The 17,407-nt window shown below is 45.2% G+C and overlaps 1 protein-coding gene across 5 annotated transcripts in view; it reads right to left on the reverse strand.

Annotated features, from left to right (window-relative positions):
• The window catches only part of HIVEP1 (HIVEP zinc finger 1), a 144,379-nt gene that overhangs the window by 30,633 nt on the left and 96,339 nt on the right, over positions 1-17,407 (reverse strand). For all 5 annotated transcript variants that reach the window (XM_032648859.1, XM_032648860.1, XM_032648858.1 and 2 more), the window contains one exon: positions 819-6,790. In XM_032648859.1, the coding sequence (XP_032504750.1) occupies positions 819-6,790 (5,972 nt within the window). The remainder of the gene's footprint in view (positions 1-818; positions 6,791-17,407) is intronic.

Consider the following 17,407-nt stretch of genomic DNA (forward strand, 5'->3'; position numbering starts at 1 on the left):
TGGAATATCTTCCTTGTAACCGCACTTCCTGCTCAAGCTACTGGCAGTGTTAGAGACTTCCTTCTTTGATTAAAGTTGTAGGCACTTCTACTACAATACTGATACTGTGGTATTTTCTTATTGATAAATAAATATTTATGAGCCTGTATTATGTGCTCGTGAGCCTACAGAGATCAAGAACTTAATCTATAATTCTGAATGTCCGGAGTCCAACCTAATACCCTTATCTATTTATTCTCAATCATTTAAGTGATTTTTCCCCATTTCATAAAGCCAACAACTCTAATTATAGTTTTATTCCGCAAATAACCCCAAATCATCGTTTTACGACCTTACTGTACAAATCCTGACCAAACCAACTTGATCATCAAGTGTACAGTCACTTTGTGAATCTTCTCTCTAGTACTAAGACGATTCTCAGAGCTACACAGGAAGAGGGCTGGGATCAGCACAGTGAGGGGAGAGTGGTCAGATTTGCATAAAACAAGGATGAATGGGTCTCTGCTTCTATTTTTAAATGAAATAGAACAATCTCTAATATTCACACCTCTGTTCCCCTTCGTTAGCAGGGATAAAGCATAAACATAATCTTCTCTCACCTAACAAGAAAATCAAACCTTAGAGGACTCTGGGTAATCTTTATCAGTATAACTCCCCGGGTAAACTTATCATTCCTTTCAAATAACTGTACACTTCGAAAGCACAATTTGTCATTCAAAATTAAAATACAACCTCCGATCGAAATCTCTAAAGGCATCCAGACATGTTGGAACTAACTTGCACAAACTAGTTTTCAAGATAAATGATATTTCAAGTACCTTGCTTAAGCTGCTTTTCCATTTGCTTGAATAGACCAATAAATCTGACTTGAAATGGGTCGTTATTGCTTGACAATATAGAGATTTTCCGGTCTTCTGTTTTGAGTTCAGGAGAGAAAGAGCCACTTTGGTAGGCAAGCTGAGTGGATTTGGATCACTGGCGTTCACGGTCCAATCGGTGTAGGCCGAAGTTTTTTGGTCGTTCTGGGGCAGGTGCAGGGCCTTCTGCCTCAACAGGTAACACCACGTGAAGCTGGTTGCAGTCTTCAGGCTGGGGAAGGATGGCTGCTGTGTGTCACTGGCTTTACATGCGGAAGGAGTGGTGGCTGCTGACGGACTCCGTTCTTGGATGTTCGCTTCGTCGCCTGGATTTTTAACCCCTGGTGACTTCCTTTCTTGGTTATTGTCTACATGTTCCGAAGAAGAAATGTGAGTTTTCTCTGCAGGGACAGCTAAATTTCTAACTGTCAGAGTCAGCGATGTGGCCGACGGGATGCTTTCAAATTCCTGCAATTCTTTTACAGGTTCTATAACCACAGGCTTGGAGTGTCCTGATGACAAATTATCAGCTGGTGAAACATCCGTCAAACGCAGAGCCTCGCTACTAACTTCAGGGTGAGAAAAAATGTCCTGTTCCAATATCACAGCTTCAAGGGGCTCCGTAGTACAAACCTGCCTCACCAGAACTGGCTTCTTCTGTTTACTAACTTCATGAGCTCTTGAACTCAATGCTTCCAACTGTCTAGTATCTGTTGCACAAACAGCTCCATTTTCATCCTTGGCTCGCTTCTGGTGCTTTTCCATGGCAATGTCTAAACTATTTGCTGGGGACAGCATTCTTTTACTTGAAGCTGAAGATTCTTGCTGGGGGGAGAGTCTACCAACAGACATTTTCTGAGTTACAGGCAAGGATTCTGATGGAGACGAATTTTGGCCCATCTCTGAAATAACGTTCTCGCAGACAAGTTCTCCCTCTGGGTTTGGCAAAGCATTCCGGTGATCGCATTGCGACTTTGGCACGGGATTTTGTTCTTCGCTGATTGGCAACATACTATGATCAGCCTGGCCAATCGGCTGACTGGATAGATCCTGGGTCACTAGGATCTGCGGCAGAGCTGTGGCTGTGGCGAAACAGTACGCCGGGACCCGACTCTGCAGATGCAAGGGCAGCGCAAAGGATGCTGGCACCTTCGGCACCTGACTGCCGAGAGGCCCGACCTGCAGTGGTGGCAGAGGACACGAATTAGACGTGGCTTCTACTAACTTGGCTGGTAATGTCAACGAGGTCGCACGATGGCTGGCCCCAGCTGGGTCTGAAAGAACTTGCTTTGGCAGAGGATGTACAGCGTTAGAAGTGCAAGGCTGGGTCGAAGGGACCACCTGACACTGAAGTTGGTACTTGGGAGCAAAGCAATCCTCACTTTTAGAAGATACATGTCCACCAGGGCCTGCATCTGCTTTGACACTCTGTGTAGACACCTGCAGAGACATCTGTGTGTCTGGGAGGCTAAGGGGCACGTGGATTTGATTTAACAAATGGATACCAAGAAGCTGTTGAACAGGAAAGATGTTTGGAGAGTTGGAACTTGAAGTTTCTGCTCGCAGATCCTTAATCTGAGTCTGGGAGTCCAAAGTATTTGCAGGAAACTCAGGTGAAGGTGCATGAGTGAGCTGAGGCCCCTGAAATGGCACTGTGTTCACACCAGGGCGAGCGATAGTTTGCAAAGAGGATGGGTTCCCAGGAGATAGGTGACCCTCCGGAGGGATGTTTAAAGAGATCTGCCGTATCAGTGGGCCTCTCCGTCTTTCCAAGAGAGGCACGTGCCCGGCGACCCCCATGCCAGAAGGGGATGTCGGAGGCTGCAATTCAGCAAGCGGTGCTGGCTGAGGCGGAGTGATGCTTCCACAGTCGAATGATTTACTTCTGAAATCGGAGACCTCCATCGACATCTGCAGGCAGTGAATCTGTTCCGATGCAGCGCGCCTCATTTCCCGGTGACTCCCAGGAACGTTCAGGGTGTTAGAGCCAGGCGGAATCATGAGAAACTCCGCTTTATTCGGAAAATCGATTTTGGGGGAGGCCTCAGTCTTAGAAATGTCCTCTACGTCTAAGGAAGCAGAGAAGCTCGAAGTGTGAGATAAACTGCTCTCCCTGCTTAGACTCCTGGAGAGAGTGGAGTCCAGGCTTGACTCGGCTGAGGAGTGCTCGATCTCGGCAAGACGGAGCCTCTTCTTTTTGGGCGGCAGTTTCTCTGTTGGCAGTTTGGACAAGGTTTCGCTACGCTGAGGCCAACTGAACTTCTCAGACTTCTCCTGATCGTGGCCTTGGCCTTCCGGGTCCCGATCTGGCTCTTCTGTGACCAGGATTTCTGGGACTTGGATGTTCTGCTGCCGAACGAGTCTTGAGGGCTGTCCTAACACGTGTCGCTCGCCTGAGATCTTTCTGGAACCTTCCTGAAGTTCCGCTCTCAGAGCATCATCGGACAGTGCAGGCTCGGCGGGCTGAGACGTGTTCCGGGGCAGGCGGCCTTCCTCTTGGGAAATCCCTCTTATGTGCAGAGACCCGGGCTTCCCTGTTCTCAGCTCCTGGAAAGAAATGGGGGAAGCGCCTTCACAAGACTCCAGCTTGTCAAGCGCACCGGGTCTGCCCAGCGAGTTTGTGTGCTGGATGACGGAGATGCCGGCCCCGTGTCTCTTGGGCTCTGTCCTGTCCTGGGCAGCCGAGCTCACCTGCTCTTCCACGACGGAGGACGGCTTCGGGTCCGGGGGCTGTTCGGGGCCTCTGGCCACGAGCTGAATCGGGGAGCTTTGCAGCTGGATATTTCTAGGCGGCTGGTCACCAGTTATGGCAACGTTCTGCTGAGACAAACTGGGAACCGAGCCCCTCGCGCTCTGAAACCGGAGGCCCTCGGAGCTCTGGGGAGATGCTCCACTTTCGTTTTGCTGAAGTTCGTCGTCATCTCCGACGCTTTTCATTTTCCTCCTTTTTCGTATCTGGGGCGTCTGCTCCCAGACCCCGGTGGCACTGGCGACCCTGTAGTGCAGAATGGGAGGCTGTGCGCCGCTGGGCGCCAGGCTGTGCTCGGGGTCCCTCAGAGCTACCTTGGTTTTGGGTCCGTGCAACTCTGAACAGTAAAATTTCTTATGGTTTTCAAAATTTTCCAGTTTCCTATACCTGTTTCTACAGGTCTCACACTCAAACATGGTCCCTCGCCCCTGATGAGACTTCTTCTTCTCCAAGTGTGAACCCGGGGCCGGGGGCTTGCTTCTTGCTGCTGTGGTCTCACCAGCGGGGCTGCCTCCGTGATGGCTCTCGTCCAAGGACTGCCCGGCACCGAGAATATGATTTTCATTTGCCGAAGAGTCTTCTACTGCTGCTTGTCTGACAAGAGTGCGGGGATGTCCATTTTGGGGCACAGAAGTGTTAGGTCCTGGTACAAAGACATCGTCGTAGAAAGCACCAATTTTGTCGTCAAAGGACTGACTTCCTCTCAGTGGGTGTGGGGGAGGGATGATGCTCGCAGGTACTGCTGAGTACCCTGTGGTAGGCATAGAATTACTTCTGGTGATGGGCAGACAGTCGAGGGAAGGTACAGACAGAAGAAACACTTGCTTTGATTTCTCTGTGGGAGTGAAAGGGGACTTTGGTATATCAGAGCTTGAACTTGTTCTCCGTCCCATTGGTTTTAAATCAAACTGGAAAGAATCCTTAAATATGTACGATTTGGGGGAATCGATGCTTCCCCGTCGGGAGAGAGAGGTTCTCCGTGGCTTTACACTATCCAGTTGCTTGTCATCTACCAAGGCTTCGTTGTCTGAGATGAGCTTTGATATCCGTTCCTCAAGCGTTTTTGTCGCCAAAGGTGGGCGCATCTGACCTGGGAGGAGTGACGCTTTTTCACCTGCTGGAAGGGCCGAAGCTGCTGGTGTGTTGACACGAGGTGCAGAAGACCCATTATTCTTGTTAGAGTCCTGCTCTGGGGTGGGTAACGTTCTGGCAAAGGGGGTGGGTGGACTCACTGTTTGGTCGGCACTTTCAGAACGTGAAAAGTAACCCGAATCCGTACTTCCTAAACTGCGAGGACTCAGGAGAAGTTTTCCTTGCTGCTCTCGGGAGTAATCGGTGGCCTGCTGCCTTTGTAGCTGGGCATGTACCGTTCCCACGTGAGATTCCTGTTTTCCCTCGGGCTGACTCACATCGCCCTTCTCGTGGGACCTGTCATCCATCTCCAGGGAGCACGCCCAGGCTGAGTGGGACAGTATACCGGTTACCTGAAGGTCTTTCTGTTTCTGTGCACTAGGAGGTTCAGGCTTGGAATCCGTAACCTTCGGGCCGTCAGCTCTTAAAGGGGACACACTGATGGGGTGGACCACAACCTTTGGTAACTCTGTCACAGCCTGCGGTTCTGAAGATCTGTCCTGTAGTGAAAAGTCACCTGCCACAGGATCTGGATTGCTTGGAATGGAACCCAATTTAGGTAAAGCTTCTGAGCTGGATACCATTTTCATTATCTGCACGGGCTGCAGGTCCACGGAGCTCGGGTCGTTCTGCCTGTCATCAGCTGCACCCTCCTCTTCGCTCTCCCCACTATCTTCCACATCCGAATGGATACTAAGTGCTTTGGGGGACTCGTGAGGCATGAACAAGCCGCCAGCATCTGGCTGCAAGACGAGCCCCAGTTTGATAGTGTGTGCATGGGATTTTTTGTGCTTGTAGAGGTTACTTTTAGTCTTAAATGAAAACCCGCAGGTCACGCAGGGGTAGGGTCGCTCTCCAGTGTGGGAGCGGATGTGCTTTAAAAGCACACTGGGCTTTGCACAGGCTCGATTGCAATACTCACAGATGTATTTTCCTTGTTTTTTTGGCTTCTGATCTTTCAGAAGAAGATTGCACATTTGTTCCATGCTGTGGTTAACAACAGAGGAGACAGGAGTTGAGTTGTAAACTGGCGTGGGGGGTGACCGCGTGGAAAGGGCGGGGCTCACTGACAGCGGCGAGGCAGCATCCACTTGCTGGTTTGGAGGAGAAACCTGAGTTCTACTGGAGGGTGAAGTCACGCCTACGGATGACATCACTGCTGCGTTACAGACGTGCTCAAGTTGGGCGTTCTCCTGATTCTGCAGACTCGTGAGTGATCTGGCGAAACCCGAACACGCTGGAAGCTGCTGATCTTGTTGGCCAGGTTTAGAAACAGAGAGTCCGCTTGGATTATACGAAGGAGAAACGGCCTGAAGTGCCGCTTGGTCGTTCTTCTGAGCGGCAGACACGCGCCCGGCGTATGAGGTCCGAGGAGGCGGCTGTGATTGGGCAGCCGGTTCTTGCGGGGTCGGCTCGGGGGCATCCATGGGGCTGTTGTTCAGGTGAGAAGGGGGTCGTACAGTTTTATTTGGTCTCAGTTTTTCGCTCTTAACCGCACAAGAGGAGCCCTTTTGCGACAAGGTGCTCAGTTCTGGCTCCATGGCCTTCAGTAAGACATCGAACGCGGTGTTTGCATACGAGGAGGGTGGGGGGCTGCAGTGAGAGGAGATACATTCATGGTGGTCAGTCCTGCTTTTACCGGACAGAGAACTGGAGTCACATTTTCCCTCGGGGACACCGGGCTTGGCAGGGTCAGAGCCTTCCGACCTCCACCGGCGTGGCTCGGATGGGTGCTGCAGAAACGAGGGCTTCTTCGGGGAGACAGACTCTTGCAATTTAGAGGCCTCGGCAATTATCCCAGGGGTTTCTCCATTGTGTTTGGTAAACTGCTTCCCATTTTTTACAGGACTGTGATTCTGCTTCTTGTGGGACTCCGCCACGCTCTGAAGAATGGCAAAAGATGACTCTTCTGTATTTTGTTTGTGTTTTGCCTGAAGAGGATTTCTCAGTGGGGATTTTGGTATTTTTTTCAGGTGATTCTCGGCTACAATCTTTTTTCGTTTCACGCCTTTAAGTGATTCTGAAGTTCCCTTAATACCAGCCTCTAAGATTTCTGTTCAAAGAAGAAAAAAGAAAACCAGTTGGTAAAATGGTATGTACACCAACTATGATGCTTTTAGATTAACGTTACGATCACAATGGTGTTATGACAACTGAAGAAGGCAATTTAAAGGAAAGCCGGTTTGGATAAAACTGCATTCCTACATTCTGGCAATATTAAGAAGGCTGGCCATCAACATCTGTTGAAACAATCATGCGAAGACCTTAGTGCACATTTCTAGAATGCCGTGTTCCATTCTTGACCCCCTATCTCACCACAGTCCTGGAACCTGCTGTTTCAAAACTAAATTATCCTCCCCCTTCACCCTTGCAGCTGAGGACCCTACACAATAGTCTTAAGAGAGCTGGCCCACAAAGAAGAAAATTCAACCTTTAATGCTGGGTATTTGTCTTATCACATTTAGTATCTTTTTTTTTTTTTTTTTTTTTTTTTTGCGGTATGCAGGCCTCTCACTGTTGTGGCCTCTCCCGTTGCGGAGCACAGGCTCCAGACGCACAGGACCAGCAGTCATGGCTCACGGGCCCAGCCGCTCTGTGGCATGTGGGATCTTCCCGGACCGGGGCACGAACCTGTGTCCCCTGCCTGCATCGGCAGGCGTCCGGACTCTCAACCACTGCGCCACCAGGGAAGCCCTAGTATCTTTTAAAGCAAACTTCTCAGCAAGTTTCTACATAACAGTATTGCTCCAAAACAGGCAATACTGATATTCTTAGGAGAACAAAGGTTACTATACAATAATTTTTAGACACAGACACCTCCGATGATCATGGGATTTTCACTGATAGAACCGTGAAGAACTGCTAATATAGCAGTTATAATCAATCCACAGAAAAATATGAAAGTAAAATAATACACTTACTTGTGGTTCTTCACCAACAAAAATTTTAAAGTCCTAATGTTGTAATGGCCCTTAGTTTTAAAATAAAAATCACCATTTTAATTGAACAAAATATTCAATGGCTATGTTTCTTTGCCACTAATGATAGGTGAGTAGGTAGACAGACAGAACTTATAACAGGAGAGAAGAGATGAAACTGCCTCCATTTCTTGCTGTGTTGAAATAAATCACCACTTAAATGGCATCAACCACCACCATCTCTGTCAAGTATTGTAGTTTTGAGCAATAACTGCTTGCCATAATTTCGTTTGTTTCGATTTGTTGGATCCTCGGGCACGTAAACAAAAATTATTCAAGCTTACATTACTTACTTGTAGAAAAGCCAAATACTCTAATTCCTCATTATTTTCAAATAGCTGTTACAATGTACCTATTAAAATTTCATATTAGACCAAAATGTCTATACCAAAATAACCGCTTTGCATTAACAGAAGAATTTACATAAAATAAAATATTCTGGTCATCTTGTGACATCAGTTTATGTGATTTCATGTATTAATTTAATTAAAAAATTGCATACTAATCCACTAAAGATACATTTACCCACCATAATCAGAAGGGCAAATAAAAGGGTGTGGGGGGGTGTCTCATGATGAAACTATTTGAGCTAAAGAAAAATAGAAAAAAAAGTATCATATTGTTGATACCTCTACAAAATGATGCTGAGCAAACCTTTTGTATTCTTCAACCCACTCATTTATAAAATGATGCTTCCCCAGTGGTTTTCCCTCTTCAGGATGAATGCGATAAAGTCAGTGATGTACTTTATGCCTCTCCTTAACTATACAAGAAAGCAGGCAAAACGAAAAATGATGATCAGCGTCTCGGGTGCGTCGTTTCCCTACTCACTTCCCGGGAGCTCGGAGGTGGGCTGAAACAAAAGTGAGAGCCACTAGGCTATTAAAATAAATACAAAAGCAGAGCCCAGCAGCCACCTGGAGGAACGGCAGTTCCCAACTCAGGCAACTGTCAGAGCAGAAACACAAGAGATTCTTTAAAAATGTGCCCATGCCAAGCCCAACCACAACCCTATGCAACCAGAGCCTTGGGTGGGGTAGATAGGTTTATTTTGTTATGTTTTACATACTTTCTGTAATAAGATTTTATTTTTAGGTAAAGTTATGTGTAAAAAAAAAAAAAAAATTAAGCAATGGCTTACACTCCAAAGAAAAAAATGCAAAAATTCAACCCACAGCTAAAACCAGAAATACCACATTAAGTTTTTTTTTTTTTTAAGAAGATGTTGTGGGTAGGAGTTAATTAATTAACGTATTTATTTTTGGCTGTGTTGGGTCTTCGTTTCTGTGCGAGGGCTTTCTCTAGTGGTAGCAAGCCGAAGCCACTCTTCATCGCGGTGCGCGGGCCTCTCACTATCGTGGCCTCTCTTATTGCGGAGCACAGGCTCCAGACGCGCAGGCTCAGTAGTTGTGGCTCACGGGCCTAGTTGCTCTGCGGCATGTGGGATCTTCCCGGACCAGGGCTCGAACCCGTGTCCCCTGCATTAGCAGGCGGATTCTCAACCACTGCGCCACCAGGGAAGCCCCACGTTAAGTTTTAAAGGGAACATTCTATGTATTTTTTTTGTTTTAAGAAGTACAATTCAACTTTGTACTTAAAGAAAATGAAGCTGAAGTGAAAAGGAAGGAATGATTTAAGATCCCTATTTCTTTATAGACATAATTCCTCTAAAGTTAAGAATTTGAAAAAACACATTTTAAACAGATTTTACGAACCATGTTTCAATTTTAGACGAAGACGGACTCATCTCTCTTTGATGAATGTTTATAACATTTACATTCTATTTGCATAGTTGTTTACTCTTCCTTCTCTATTTGAATTTTAAGACCTGGTGCTAATATACCATTTCTTTCCTTCAAAACTTTGCACACTCCTTTGCTTTCTGGCAATGAAGCTTGTAGAGAGAAGCCTGCTGCCAGCCTGACTGGTAGTTTCTCCTCCTTGAGGTGACTTGCCTTTTTTCTGCCAGCATATCTGCAAAAAACCTTTATTTTCAAAGTCTAATAACATAACTAGAAGTCAGCTCAGAGTTAACCACTGTACAACGTTTCATTTTTTTCCTGGAACACAATGACCTCTAAAAGGAAATTCATTTAGCTTATTTCAGAAAATTTTTCTTTTATTATTTCTTCAAATACATTTTCTGGCCAATTGTTTTCTTTGGGGTTGGCTCTTTTACTTTACTGACATCAGTTGTCTTTATGGGGCTTCCCTGGTGGCGCAGTGGTTAAGAATCCACCTGCCAATGCAGGGGACACGGGTTCGAGCTCTGGTGTGGGAAGATGCCACATGCCGTGGAGCAATTAAGCCCGCACACCTAGAGCCCAGTAGCCCCCACTCGCCGAAACTAGAGAAAGACCGTGTGCAGCAACGGAGACCCAACGTAGCCAAAAAAAAATGACCTTTGTGCAGGACCACCCTTATGATGATCTAAATCTCTTCAATCTTTTTGTTTTTCTCCTTCGCTCTTTCTAGAATTATCTAAGGCTTCTTCCCTTACATCAGTAATTTGATTTTCAGGCCATTAAAGTCCTTGCTGTTTCAAATTCATTTAATAGTTTTGGACTGACGTTGCTCTGTTCTCATTTTGTTCCCTAAGTTCCACATTGCCTACATCATCTCCTTTTACTGTCTCATATTATATTTGAACTGTTGCTTTAATAAATTTATGTTCTTATTAAGTTCAATGCTTAAAAAAAAGCTTCTGTTTCTGAGGTAGTATTTCCTTTAAGGCTGAGTTTTTGGTCTGTCTTTTCACATTCTCTCTGCTTTTCTATTGCCTGAGATCATGGGGAATCACAGGGAGTGGCATTCAATGGAGAATATGTTCCCAACAGTGTTTTTCTGAGTTGTGTTCACTCTTCTAAGATTTGTTGGATCTCCTTTACCAGGGTTCACTCCCCTCGTTCAAGGGATAACGTCCATTCCATCATGGGTGGTTGGAAGGGGATGACCTTCGATGCTGGATTAGTCTCTACAGGCAAGGAACAGGAGGGGAGAGGGTGGTGGAGCAAATGAGACAGATGTAAAGAGGGAAGGTACCAGGCACATCTGAGGTGAATCCCACGTTATCGTTCTAGAGGTGGAATTAAGGCGAGTTGCGTGTGATCGTTACTCTCCATCCCTTGGGTGGAGTGCACAGAGTGAATGGCTAAGCCTTCTGGCTAGGAATCAGAGATACAAGTCTCCTCTTGGGAACCAATGCCCTGAAGTGTGAGGTAGCAGACCCTCGGGTCTTGGAGAATCATACGCTCAGGATAGTTTTTTCAACTCAACTTAATCTTGAGTAATTTCAAGCATATCAAAGCGTGACTTGAGTTATTTTCTCCCGCCCCCTCATGTACAGGAAAGAATGTAATAATCAAACATTGTGGCTACGTCGACAACATACGGTATACAGTTACCATAGGCCATGGAGCTAAGAGAGGGTATAGACCAGAATGCCTCAAAGCAGAAATACAGCCTGGGGTGGAAGATGGGAGGGGAGCAGCTCTTTACCACCGATGCTTAGGTTTTTCATTACTTTTAAGGGCAATTTGTTACTTTGGTAGACTAACATGAAAATAAATTAAAGGAAGCAGAAAGAAAGACCGTGAGACAGTGGTGGAAGGTGTACAAGGATGATGCCTTTTTAATATGCTCACTCTCCCACCTCCCAGTGCACGGGCCTTCCCTCTGCCTCACGGTACAAACGCTGCTTTATAGTTATCACCATATGATTCCAGAGCTGCTGCTTTTTACCAACACTAGGGCTGGACATCCTTGGGGGCACATAACCCTCTTTGTGTGAATGATGAAGCACAACCCTCTTTCCTTACACAGTGAGAATGCACACTCAGATCAGGAAGTGGGTGGGAAAGGCTCAAAGTCAAGGTCGACCAGCTGCTGTAAATTATATTCTGGTCAGCACGCTACTGGAAATGGCTGACAATCAGGCAGAAATTCTGAGGCATCAACAGGTCAGAAATCCAAATAGGAATTCATTTAAAAGACACAAATCGCACTTAGAAGAGGGACCAAAATTGGCAGCATAGCCACTGTCAGAATCCCTGACTTGTTGGGCTTTATAAACAAGCCAGCTCTCCATCAAGTAGGAGGTTGAGAACAGCTTGGAGAGATTGCAGAGGCCACTTGACTGGAAAAAGGTGAATGGTTAGGGAAATAGGAGCTAAAGTATGACAAAGGATATTCTCACATTTGGATATTCTCAAGTATGGTGAACTACAATCTAACAGTGTGTTTAAAACCCTGCCTTGACTGAAGGTGAATATCTTTTTCCAACTGACTCCAAGACACATCAGCGTGAAAAACTTCAGATCTCTCTTAGGACTTGGGGACACAAGCACCACCTGTTTTCTAACAATTGACGGCATACTGTGTCAGAGAGTCAAGAGATCAGAGGTAGGGGGACCATTTAGAAGGCCTTTCAGTCGTTCATGCAAGAGTTAAAGTGCTACCTTGAACTCACGTAGTGACAATGGGCCTCTTAGCTGATTCTCAAAGCAAGAAAGCCTGAGAAAGGTTTGCCAAAGATTCTGCTGAGGTTTCCTGTTCTCTGGGAGGACTGAGCTAGTTTGGGAAGGGGAAAAAACTCAACTCACTTTCCATTCCACCAAACCTCAAACTCAATATCCATGTGTAAAATTATAAATTGTAGCTGCAGACCCTGGATTAGAAATTTTCAACAGGAAATGGATAGGCTAATTATGGCACAGCCACTTAACATTATACATCCATTTAAAATAATTACAAAGATTACACAGCAATGTGAAAATTATGATATATTAAGTATATATGCATATTCTTTCCTTTACCTACAGAGAAGTCTGGGCTAGAGGCATAGATCTGGGAGTACGTAGTGAGTGCTGTTTTTATAAAAGTACAGAAATGATAAGCCACAGAGAATAGACAGTAGAGAGAAGTCTGGCATCAGAGGCTTGGGTAATCCCTATATTTAAGGGTGAGCTAGAAACGACAAGAAACAGGGAGTAATAAGAAACGTAAGACAAAATATGTGACAGTGAAGTGCTCAGGAAGCCAGGGTTTAGAGACTTACAAGGAGGAAGATGTGGGCAACAGTGTTAAGTATCACATTCAGATAAACAGGACGAGACACGAGGCTGCTGGGCTTGGGGGCTGTTATCTCAGAGCAGTCGTCACTTGGGTCCAGGGGGTAAAAACCATATCACAAAAGGGCAAGGAGTGAGGGAGGGCCTGGGGTAGAGCAGGCCAAGCAAATACAGACCACGCGCTGGGAATCTGGCTGTGAAGGGAGGGAGAGAGAAAGGCAGGATGCCAGTACCAGAGGAGAGGAGGTCATAGTAAGGTTTCTGTAGGATAAGGGGTGTTGAGTGTGCTTATAAACAGGAAGTAAAAGTCAGCAGAGAGAAAGAGACTGAAAATGCAAGACAGATAACAAATAAATTAATGTGAAATGAAGAACCACACTGGAAGTATAGCATCCAGGGACCGACCACGTAAGATATGGGAACAACTAATTTCACTTAGCAAGCGACAGAAAGCCACATCCATCTCCAAGTTCTCCCCATTCCTCACGGAATGGAATTCAAACATCTAAGACACCAAAAGACAGCGTGGTCCTCTACCCAGCTTCCCAAGCCTCCTCCACACCGTTCCCCTCTCCTCACTATGCTTCAGCCGTGGTGGGTGAACTCTGATGCCTCAACAGGCCTGTCTCCTTCCTGCCCCTGGGAACTTGGACTCACCATCTCTTGAAAAGCCTTCCCTACTCTCAACTCTAAATGCCGGGATCACTTTCAACCTTTAAATCCTAACATCAGTGTTACCTCCTGTCTACCTGCCTACGTTAGTTGCCCCATATCGCCCAAACCCTGTTTATTTTTCATAATTATGATCACAATCTGAAATGCCCTATTTATCTACTTATATGTTTTGTCTACCTTCTGATTAGAATATAAGATTTATAAGATCTTATGTTTACTATTCATCCCTATACATCCAGCCCTTAATAGGTGTTAAAAAATATTTGCTAATGAAAGAATTCTCTGAGTAGGAGAAAATAAGGGATGAATTTAATATCAGGCAACCTATTGATATACTTCACCACATCAGGAAGAATAAATGAGAAACTCACATGACCATTCTGAATAAGGGTAAATGATATTTAATAAAATTCAACATCCATTCTTGCCTGAGGATATAGAAACTCGAAAAGCATTGCCCTGACCCAAACAGTAAGAAAAAGCCAGAAATATCACAAAAATCAGAACTTCTCTTGAGTTCACCATAAAGCAGAATCACAAGGCAACCAAACAGCCTGAACCCCACAGAGGGATGTGTGGACCAGCTCCGCTGGGGCAAGCAGGGAGGAGAATGTGGAGGAAGACGTGCCAGCCTTGCGAACGAGTGAGAAAGCATCACCCCAAATTGCAACAAACTGCTGGAGGTTGAGCGTGGGGTGGATAGGCCTGGCCTTGGACACAGGGGGCTTCACACCCACACCCAGGCTCTGTTCTGTAGGCCTCCCCCAGGTGCTCATGGCGGGCAGGCGGGAGGGGCTCAGCTGCTACTGCAGAAAAGGCGCCAAGCCCCAGGCCCTGCCTGAACACTTCTCTGATGTGGAGCAAAAGCCTGAAGGCTTAAGCTGCTGGGAAAAGAGCAGCAGCCTTGGGTAAAACCCACTGTGACTTGGGGGAGAGCAGACCAGGAAATCTCTATCCCAGGGGAGGTAGGAAACTGTCCTGGGACCAAAATCCCATTCCAGTACAATGAGAGGTCTGCTACCCTGGGAGAGCAGCAGGGAACACGGAACTGCCTCCGACTAAGGCTGCACCAGGATAAAGAGCAGTCCTCACCTGCCCGACGACAGCCTTGCACGGCGTTCTACTACGAGCAGAGGGGCAAGGAGGGGGAGACCCCATATCCCAGCATTGCTATAAGCACAGGGAAAGGGCAGGCCACTGATAGAAGAACTGGAGGCCAGCACGGTGCACTGAAGATAAACACAGTGGACCAAAATCCTAATGCAGCCCCACTCCTGAGCAGGTTGCCTCAACTCCCTACCTGATGACCTGACAGAAGAGCAGTGCCCATTGCCAGCTATTAAAAACTACTGAACTCAGTATCTACTGTGAGGCACGCACTTTCCAAAATTCAATAAAAAATTAAGATACGTGCACTATCAACCCACTGTCAAGAGACAGAGCAACCAAAAGAACCAGACTCAGAGATGATCCAGATGTCAGAACTCTCAGACGGGGAAGTTTAGATAACTATCATTAATATGTTAAAATATCCATGGAAAACGTTGACAACATACATTCACAAATGGGAATTTAAACAGAGTGGGAGGGTCAAACAAAAACGCTAGAAATAAGACAAAGTAATAGAGATAAAGAAAGCCTTTGATTGGCTCATTAACAGACTCAACAAAACTAAGGAATAAGTAAACTTACAGATAGGCCAATAAAAATAAACCAAACAGAACACAAAGAAGAAAAGTAACATGGGGGGGAAAAAACAAGAACAAAACATCTAAGAGCCACAGGACAATATCAAATGGTCTCATGCATAATTGGAATCACAGGAGAAGAAAGAACAAACAGGGAGGCAGAAATATGTGAGAAATAATGGCCGAGAATTTTCCAAAAATAAACAACAAACCGTAGATCCAAAGAGCTTAGAGAACCCCCATGGAATGAATAAGAATAAGAAAGATTAAGAATGAGGAAAGAAGGTGGAAAAAAAACCAAAAAAGCAATAAAAGTTAAAAAAAAAAAAGAAAAGGAGAAAAACCACCTAGACAAATCATATTCGAACTGCTGAAAACTAAAGGTAAAGAGAAAAGCTGGGTAAAGGCACCCAGAGGGTAGAAAAATTATACAGAGAATCAAAGATAAAAATTAAAGCCAAATTCTCAACAGAAACTGTGGAGTGACATTTTAACACTACTGAAAGAAAAAATAAACTGCCAACCCAGAATTCTACATCAAAAAATAACAGCTTTCAAAAAATGAAGGCAAAGCAGACACTTCTTTTTTTTTTTTTTGCGGTACGCGGGCCTCTCACTGCCGTGGCCTCTCCCGTCGCGCAGCACAGGCTCCGGACGCACAGGCTCAGCGGCCATGGCTCATGGGCCCAGCCGCTCTGCAGCATGTGGGATCTTCCCGGACCGGGGCACGAACGCGTGTCCCCTGCATCGGCAGGCGGACCCTCCACCACTGCGCCACCAGGGAAGCCCAAAGCAGACACTTTTTTTGGGAAAAACAAAAGCTGAGAGCATTCACTGCCAGCAGACCTGTACTGAAAGGTTAAAACTTTAATGTGGAGCTATACATAGAAATAAAGAGCTCTGAAAATGATAAAAGCGAAAGGAAATTTTAAAAAGAATTTTAAAAATGTCATCGCTTTAAAATATAATACGACGTAAAGCTGTAGTGCACAATACAGTAGTTTGGTAGGCGAAATAATGGCTCTGTAAAAGTCCACCCTAATCCAAGGGACCTGAGAATAAGCCCCTTTACGTGGCAAAGGGGACTTTGCAGGTGTGATAAGGTTAAGGTACTAAAGTGGGGAGACTATCCTGGATTATCACAGGACCACTTCAAACTTAGTCAATTGACAGAAGGGGCAGGAAAGAGATTTGAAGTATGAGAGACTTGACCTGCCATTTCTAGCTTTGAAGAGGAGGGGAACCGGGCTTCAAGGAACACAGGTGAACTCAAGAGGCTGGGAATGGCTTTGAACTGAGAGGAGGAACTCAGGCGCACACAAGGATTTAATTCTGCCTAAGAGCAAGGAAACAGATTCTCCCCTAGAGCCTCCAGAAAGAAACACGGGCCTGCTGACACCTCGACTGCAGCCCAGTGAGACCATGTCAGGCTTCTGACCTACAGAACTATAAGATAAGAAGTGTTTCTTGAACTGCTAAGCTTATGGTAATTAGTTAGGCAGCAACAGAAAACTATCATAGGGGGCCACTGGCCACATATGACTATTTAAACTTAAAAACAAAGTCTGTTGCCCAAAAAAATAACTTTCTATGTTCTCTGACCACAACAAATTAAATGAGAAATAAACAGCCGAAAGACATCAGGAAAATCCCCAAATATTTGGAAATTGAGAAACATATTTCCAAATAGCCTAGGGGTTAAAGAGGAAGTCATAGGGGAATTAGAAAAATCAAAACAAACCTTCAGAGCACTAGGAAAACATGATAAAGAATATTTACCACACCAATGATAGGCAATACTCAAAATCAAACACGAGAGAAATCCCTAAAGTCTGGGACAACTAAAAGATTCCTGTAATAATCTCTATAATTTTTAATCATGTCTCCAAAGTGTCTAGCTAATACAATAACAGAATAAAAAGAAGTAAGATACAAATGATGGTAAGGAAGAAAACAGCATTATTTGCTGATAACATAATGGTCTCCTGGAGAACCTAGGAGAAGTAATTGAAACTCTACTACATCTAACAAGAGTTCAGTAAGTCAGCTGCCCACCCAAAACATACATATATCAACCTTTTTGCTTATACCAAAAACAGTTAGAAAATACAATGAAAAAATATTCTATTTATAACAGCAATAAAAATAGAAAAATGCCTAGAAATAAATTTAGCACAAAATATTCAAAACATACAGAAAATTTAAAAGTCTTCTGATATGATTTCAAAAGGTACTTACAAAATGAAGAAACACATCAGGC

The sequence above is a fragment of the Phocoena sinus genome, chromosome 11 (assembly GCF_008692025.1).
Source record: "Phocoena sinus isolate mPhoSin1 chromosome 11, mPhoSin1.pri, whole genome shotgun sequence".
Classification (NCBI taxonomy): domain Eukaryota; kingdom Metazoa; phylum Chordata; class Mammalia; order Artiodactyla; family Phocoenidae; genus Phocoena; species Phocoena sinus.